This window comes from Pocillopora verrucosa, chromosome 4 (genome assembly GCF_036669915.1).
Source record: "Pocillopora verrucosa isolate sample1 chromosome 4, ASM3666991v2, whole genome shotgun sequence".
NCBI classification, from domain to species: domain Eukaryota; kingdom Metazoa; phylum Cnidaria; class Anthozoa; order Scleractinia; family Pocilloporidae; genus Pocillopora; species Pocillopora verrucosa.
Window position 1 is genome coordinate 20,290,855 of NC_089315.1, and position 8,525 is coordinate 20,299,379.

Consider the following 8,525-nt stretch of genomic DNA (forward strand, 5'->3'; position numbering starts at 1 on the left):
TTTTGATTGAACGCGCTTAAGGCACAGGCTACAATTTAAATTGACCTGACAAAGGGAGCGCAGTTGCAGTTATTTGAGGCCGAACACTTTTTCTTTTGCAATTTGTACAAGTTCCCTCATTCTTTAGTTAATCAATAAAATGTTAATCCATAAACGAAAGTTACATTTTCGTTGTTGTAATCGATGTGCAATAGCGAGGAACGACTCTTTTTAGAGCCTAGTTAACACATGCCCATAACATCTATCTTTCCCTAAATTACTTTATTAGCAATAATTCAATAATTAACTGTCTGTTCAGCCAACCAGTTCAAAATCAGCTAGATTCCTAACATAGCCTTTAGGTCTTTACGGTGGCCAATTTACGTTTTCAAGTCAGTTGGTAACACTACATTACCCTGTTATATTCCCAACATGTTAATCTTAGAAAGCTTTGAACACCAGTCTGCCTTTGTCCTTTTTATCAACCTAAACTATGTGCGAGTAGTAAGAGGTAAAAGATGGGGTGATAGAGGCAAGATAAGTCCTATCTGCTGGAAGTGGATAGATTAGTTTCCATTAACAACAACTGTGAAAAGTTCACTGACCATTGTATATTAGGATTCAGACCCCTTGCATTTATGGAGTGTAAGTACATGCAATTGACATTAAAAATGGCGAGCACACGGCTCGTGTTCTGATAATACAGTCATCATATCATTAAACGCCTTCTTTCGATGGTTCAGCCAAACGAACGATACTGACTACACCCGAGTTTAAAGATTGACAGTTCTCAGGGAGCAGAACTGAAGTTCCTACTGGCTCTCACAAATATTTAATTGTCACGTTATGCGGTCGCCACGCAACGGACAATTTCACATCAGTTCTTTATCCTTCCTGGGGTGAAGTTCTACTTTCGATTCGAATGTTATGTCGAACACGTAAACCCAAACGGAAATGTCGGTCACTCTATATTTTTACCAAACGTGCGAAACCATCACCTCCCAAGGGCAGCGAGACAGGCAGCAATCCCTTGTAAACTTGTGTTTACCCTATCAAACTTTATTTTTGGAATTGGTACAGTCCGGGGACGGACGCACTTGAGCTGGTGCTGCCAAGTTGCTAGGAATTTTCAAAATGACAGCACTCAGTCAAATTTTCCCTACATTTAGAGGTAAACTATGACCAGTCCCAAGGTAAACAATGAGAGAGCTAGCACTCTAGCACTAGAGTCCGTCTCAGAAAACGGGCAGCCCTAAGACAAATTTTCCATTGATTTGTGGTTACTTGTGTGATTAATTTTTCTGAGAAAGAGGTACTGGTAATGCTCTAATTTTAAGTGAATTCTTGAAAGTTTAACTCACTCTTTGACATCTCAAACCATATCAGAGTACTAACTTCAAACATACTCTCTGAAATTTGGGTTGAATATTGTCTGGTTTTCGGATAAATTAACCAAAACCTTCCAAAACTAAAAACAAAATTACCTGCAGAAAAATGCAACAAAAACAAGTTTTGCAATGGAATTCAAAACAAAAAATTTGTATCACTTCCCCTTTAAAAACACTGGTTTGTCAATAATTAATAAACACATTACCAATAATGGTTACTTGATCAAGTAATTGCCGACTTTAAAAAGGATTTATAAGGAAACAAAACATTATGCATAATGATGAGTCTAAAATAAAGAAAGACTACAATCAAATTAACAGCTTGACATTTTATTGAAGTGGGTTAACTACTTCAGAGGAATAAAACGAGATGAGTGAGTGGCACCAATACCAGGTCGGCCATGCTTCACAGGCTTGTATGTGATTGAGAACTCCCCAAGATAATGGCCAACCATTTCTGGCTGTTAATAAAAAAACAACAAAAGCAGTGTTACAATAAGACTCTGGAGAGGAATCACATGGCAACAATCTGTCTCATGTTTTTGAACTCTCATTACATACATTATCAAAATATGGTTCCCACAAACTTGTCGCATGGATTCAAGCATCAACCTGTCATAGTTTGTTACAGATTGATGTTCTCTCTGAAAAAGGGCTAACATTCAAAACACAAGCTTAGAAACTCTCTACAGTGCCTGAATTACATTAACAACTCAGATCTTTAAATCAAATTATATTGTAACAGAATGGCTTCTTGTTCAAATGAGTCTATATAATGAGGTCAACTTCACCAAACAAGAAACAGCACTGGCAAAAACCATGAGGTCATCCCATTTAAATCACTAAAACAAACCTTAATTCAAAAGCCCAACCCATAGTTGGAAATTCTAAACTATTTTTTTTTTTGCTCTCTTGGCTCTCACTTTTATTGGTGTGTCGAATCACCAGGCCTTAGATAATAAATAATTGGAAATCATGAACTGCTTGATGTTAAAGTTCTAATTACTTGTGAGGCAAAACTAACCTACATGTAACAAGCACGAGTTTAAATAAGCAACATTCTTGTCAAATTTCATTTGTTACAAGTGACCAAATGTAGGCTCCAGTGTGTTAAAGATGGTTGAGTGAAAGCTAAAAGTGTTATCAAAAGGATCTTTAGAGGCTAGGAAAATAACAAACTGAGCAAACATACAGTTAAGAAAAGGCACAGCCCAGATGATCAGATAACAGATAGATGGGTTTAGCAACTTGCCTGATGTAAATTTCATTCCTGCTATTCATTTTCTATCATCTTTCACAGTAAAGAAGGTTATGTCATCAGCTAATTAGAAACAATGTTGTTACAGAGCTCCTTTTCATGGTGACCAAAAACAACACTGATAGTGTTCCAGATGCTTAGAAGTTTTTTTTACATTTTTTCCTTAACTGCTTTTAGAACAAGTTTTCATTCAGTTGTTTGTATATTTTAATAATACTCCTGCCAAGACAGAACCAAACTACATGTGATGAGTTCTGTAGATAATCCATCCTTCTAACAGTTTTTTTTGCTCAAGTTCTTGTAAAACAGTAAGAATCACCATCATGCCAAAATTTTCAGGGGACATGGAGGTTGTAGGAGATACAAAGAGTAATATATTAATGTATGACAGAAACAAAATGGCCATTAAATAGTCAAAGCAAGAGGAAAATAAATCAGCACTCAAAAACTGTTTCTGTACTAATAAAAAAAAATTGCATGCAAAAAAAGCAATTTAGCCCTTAAAAAATTTTCAGTAGGAAAAAGCAATTACACAGCAGACTTTGGCAGTGCAGACCATGCAATGTCAGCACAATCATAAAATTATTCAACTGATTAAAGAGATTCTCACTCTCTGATGGGTTGTGGATAGCAATATCTCTCCCACAAAGGAGACTAATGCAAGGATGCTAGACTTTTTGGATTTAACAGGTTGCAACAGGATTATGATCAATCATTTTAATCCTGTTTAACAATTTCTGAAAAACAAACATTGGCACCAGTTCAGTTTTTCCATCTGTTTTGTGCAGTTCAGACTGACCACGTGATCTATGCCCCAGACCCCAATTTTTTCTGTTCATTGATGTATGAGAGGTTGGGAGCAGAGAGAAAAGATGAAGGTTGAACTTTTGGTATGATAATCATCTTAGCTGGGGTTGTTTGAAGTACAATCAAGCTAACTAAGGGTTAACCAATGTTTTCTTAATTTAGTTTTGTAGCTTGTTGTTAGTTTTAAATGTATCCACTTTTCCTTCAGTTCTGTCTTACACTGAGGTAAAATCCCTCAAAATGTGTACTCTAATATACACTTCATATCAAAAGAAATAAAGGACAAGTAGAACTTTAAATCCTGGATCTTTTGAACAAATTGGCCCTCAAAAACTATACCAAGACAATCTTCCTCAGGCTTTATGAAAAAAGTTGAATGATAAAAAGGTTGCCCATATCCCTACAGAGATGATTTTGTGGTTAAGTTGTACCTGAAGTTCAAATTTTGTTACCTCGCACATTTGCCGTGAGCATCCACAAATGTTACAAAATTAAAAATTTAATTGATGGTAACTTTGTTTTCACGCAAGTGTGCCCTCTCTTTCGTCCTAAGAAAGGTTATTGTCCTTCTTCTGCCGAATACCAAACCTGTAAACACTGGGCTCATCTATTTAGTAAGACAAATTTCTAAACAGATTTAAACCAAAGCCAACCTTTATTTCCACTTGGTTGAAGGTTTTTCCGTTGTAAACACCCACCATGCTACCAATCATCTCAGGAAGAATGATCATGTTCCTTAGATGTGTCTTTACAACCTCAGGTTTCTCCATTGGAGCAGCCTCTTTCTTCGCTTTTCTCAACCGCTTCATGAGGTGAACCGGTTTCCTCTTAAGTCCCCGTGAAAATCGTCGCCTGGCCCGGCAGTGAACCAGTTCCATAAGGTGGTCATGAGATAAGTCGAGAAGCTGATCGAGGTCAACGCCACGGAAGGTGAATTTGCGAAAAGTCCTCTTCTTCTTCGGCTGTTCTTGTTCAGCCTACAACAATCAAGCACATTCCGTTCGTTATCCGCAGGGTTTGTAATAGAAATCTCTCTTACCATACAAATAAAGCATTGAATGGAAGAGCAACCCCTGATTGAACTGAAAAAGAAAATAAGGAAGGACGATGAAAGAGGATAGAATCAGGGAATACTGACCATGTCGCCTTATGTTTGGAAGCAAAGGAAAAAAGGATAACACAAAAGTAGGGCCCAACTCTTCACGGTGGAGATAACAGATTCCAGTATTCTCGTTCAGCGGTAACTGCAATTTGAACATAATTATTCATGTAACAAGAGGGAGCAGTCCCTTGCGATCCTTCATTCGAACCAAGAATTGTGGCGTGACTGCAAACTACAGGCTCCGCAGGATAAGGGTCAAACACGATATAAACGCCATTTTAGGGACTTGTCCGAAATTAGCAGGGGGGGAGGGGGGTGGGAATTTTAAATTTGGGTTCGGAAATTAGGTGACCCATCCCTGCAATGGGAGTGAAATTTGCTAACCCTCCCCTTGAGCTTGGCCTAAAATATCATGACCCTCCCCCTCTTGTATAAATGATAAAATCTAGTTCTTGCAATACACTAGGGTGCGTCAGTATTATGAAAACTCAAAATATATTTCTAATCTGTTCTTTGTCATGCTACATACATACATTTGATTGATTGTATCAATGCTGATGAGATAAATGATGATGATCAAGATTCTCACAGCAGCATTGATGGTGATGCTGAAGACAGTGATGAATAGGATAGCCAGAACTCTACTAACATTATTAATAACAACATTATTCATAATCTCAATAAGACTATATAGCATTGTTATAAATGAAAAGTACATGTTTGTTAAATTCTTGCTATAGTACTTCACAGTTTATATCCATAACGTTCCGTAAACCGTTGTATTTTTCTCTTTTTTTTGCCAAATAAAGAACTTCCTTTTTCTTCTGTGGGTGAACCTCTACATGATCACGGGCATATATTTGCATGACCCTCCCCCTTTTAACTGCCCATTTTTCATGACCCCTCCCTTTTCTGAGGCTCAAAAAGTTGTGACCCCCCCCTCTATTTCCACCCCCCCTACCCCCCTGCTAATTTCTGACAAGTCCCTTATGCCATAATTTATCACTAAATTTAAATTTTAATCAAAATTTCGCTCAAAAATGCATTGACTAATCGTTAATTAACGGCATCAACAAAATGGTGGCGTAGCGTAAAACCAGGACAATAAGTAATGGTAATAGGACTGAGAGGAGTTCAATTCTTTGTGTCGTTGCTTTTTCACGAGGGAGGCGTAAATTGTTTAATGTGTTATGACTGGTTGATTTAAACTGCAACTTTGAATGTGATTGGTTGATATAATCTACGACTTTGAATGTGATTGGCTTATTGAACTCTCCGATGACAAACTATCCGATGACAACTTGGGGTGGAAACTAGGAGTTTCTTAAATCAGTCACAATTGAGAAAATTGTGATCTTTATGATTAAGCTCATAACGATACATGGTATCCTGTTATCTTACAGTTGGACCCTTAGGTCATTAGCAAGCAAGTGACTTGCGTATCATTCGCGTTTAATATTTGCCCAATAAAACAGTCTTACTGAGGAAGAAAGATAATTTGCATTGCGTGGAGGAAATTTAAACTCTGAATTTAAAAGTACTGAAATTGATATAGACCGATCTAGGGAGATAAAAATGGAAAAAATTTTACTTCAGATTTTATTCTTAGTTTTATTTGTGTCGTTGCGCTTCAAGAGACCGTTAAACACGGGTGAATACCATACAAACAGGGCGTTAGGACTCAGTCAATAGTTATTACAGATTAATCTTCTCAGTTGTGTCGACTTCGTCGAATTCTGTGATATTTTCGTCCATCTTCGAGTTAAAAAGTGTTCTCCTCGACAGCAAACGACCTCTCGAAAAATCAAACAGGAAAGAGAAACATTCTTTGAAAATACAAGGTATTTCCCCTTGGCCTGATCGATAGTTCAAAAAGTTGACTTTTTAAAATTTTTTGCTTGAAGAGATGACATGAGATTAACTATTTGTGCGATATATAGACTGCAAATGTTTTATTAATGAAAGATATCTCTATATCAGCAGTGGAAAAACAGCAGGAGATAATCAATTAAAAAGTAGTGTATAGAATCTTATTCCAAATTAACGAAAAGGGACCTTCTCTTACAATTAATTGATCAACATGGGGGCCAAAATCAAGTTCTAATGTAGATTTGGTGGTAGCATGATGTATTAGTCGGCATTGTTTGACATAAGATTTTACAGGCTTTACACCTGGAGAACATCTGCAAGTTGAAATTACAATCCAACAACGCTCCTTCAAATGCGGCTCAAAAAATTTCTTGTACCGGCAGTGAAATCGACAGAGGTCAATTTTTTTAAAGCTCGCTTTTCCTTTGCATTGGGACGTTGACAAGGTAACAAGGTATTTAGAAAGCGATCCTGATATAGGGGAGAGCAAATGACACTAATTCTCCTTAACAGTGACTTGCTGTCAAAAGAAAAGCAGGCTTTGATTTGCATATAAAGCTAACACTACCAAGGATTCCTTTTCAATTAGGATCGAGTGCACCCAGTTTTCAAATAAGTTTATATCAAAAATGCCCTACATGTGAGGTCTTTGAAGAGAAAAACTTGTAATTTCAGTAATATGGCGGGTTTTGTTTTCTAGCGCACTTGGATGCTTCCGAATTAACTTGCCATAATCCATCACAAAATAGTGCCTTCGGCGCTCCAATTGTATGTTCTCCTGATTACACTTGGTTGCGGAAAATGTGTAAAAAAGTATTACTCTATTAATTGATCTCGTTTATCCTACCTGTCATTTTAATAAGTCTCCATAGTTTTTTTCCCAGACTTTCGAGATGACTCAGAGATATAACATAACCTTTCATGCAGTAAAATCAAATAATGATGTCGTCAAATTTGAGGAGTCTTTGGACCCTTACTCTGCATTTCGGAGAGCATCCGAGGACTCCACAGTCCCTGATCAACCTCTTTGGGGTCTTTTAGTGTGGCAAGTCGTTGGCATCTTTTTGCTTGGTCTCATTTTGATATGTAGGTACCTTTAATTTTGAGTTTGTTATAAATTTTGAAGAACCTTTTCCTTTTTAAAAACCTATTCTATCTATTCAATCTTGTATAAGCTGGAGAAAACAAGCCATTTGGAAAACGACAACACCGAGTAATGTCTGGAAAAAAACTACTTTCATTTACATAACGCACTTTCGTTCAATATCAATCGTTGCCTAAAAAATGACCTAAAATGGCTGTTATTGTATTGCTTTTCCCAAAATTAATCAAGGGAAAATATAATGTAAGGCTTCACGGCTTGGATTGTTTATTGTAGGTGCCGTGTCTTGTTATTGCTGCGAACGTTACTCAGTAAGGATTCCAAAGACTAAGACAGAAGCTAACTTGGCTGAACACGATCAAAAGCTTTCCTTGGATGAGTTCTCAAGAGTAAAATACGACAAAAGAAGACTGAGCGGCGAGTCTGAACTGCTGCTTTAACTGCTAAGAGAAAGACTGGAACATTGATCAACCTCGACATTGTGAACTGAACAGTTTGGAGTTTGTTAGTTTCGTGGCTGGTGGGTTCATTGGCGTAAATAAGGATATTGTTTCTTGTCCGGCTGTGAAGAAAGGTGAAGGTCTGTTGCCGTGTCCTTAAAACAATTTCAATGGCAAACGAGGTGTTTTGCTCAAAATTAAGCATCATGTAATCGCTCTTTTCTCGAGTAACCTCGTAAAATCTACCATTAGACTCGATCTTGAATGGTAAGGTTTCAGTTAAAAAAATATACATTTGGTCAGAGACTGAGGCTGTGTGGAAGGGTGAGGAGTCAGCTCCTAGGGGGTGTTAATGTAAAATAAAGTAAAATTACACCCAGTGTACTCCGAAAATGACACCTTATGGGCTTCTGTCAAAAAGACAATTCCATGAAAATATTTGCAGTTGTCAGAGAAATAGTTGCTCCAAGTGCAATGACCATTCTTTGAATTGTCTATTTTAGAGTATAGACGCCCTTTTCCCCCTTCCCTTCAACGGCATGGTCTTCCTTTCGGAAGACAATTTATTCTTTTTCAAGCA

At 37.3% G+C, this 8,525-nt stretch overlaps 1 protein-coding gene across 1 annotated transcript; it reads right to left on the bottom strand.

Annotated features, from left to right (window-relative positions):
* Window positions 1–1,676: 1,676 nt before the first annotated feature.
* Window positions 1,677–4,648, bottom strand: LOC131773130 (small ribosomal subunit protein uS19). The gene is made up of 3 exons (XM_059089109.1): window positions 4,571–4,648; window positions 4,086–4,409; window positions 1,677–1,828 (listed from the first exon to the last, which is right to left on the bottom strand). Exons 1-3 carry the CDS (start codon window positions 4,571–4,573, stop codon window positions 1,715–1,717), a joined length of 441 nt encoding a protein of 146 aa, XP_058945092.1. The 5' UTR covers window positions 4,574–4,648; the 3' UTR covers window positions 1,677–1,714.
* Window positions 4,649–8,525: the final 3,877 nt, after the last annotated feature.

What these genes read in the sequence shown, in the direction of transcription:
- LOC131773130 (XM_059089109.1), bottom strand. An exon ending in TCAACCAAGTGGAAATAAAG is followed by an intron (nt 1,829 to 4,085) that starts GTTGGCTTTGGT and finishes TTTTATTAACAG; the next exon opens with CCAGAAATGGTTGGCCATTA.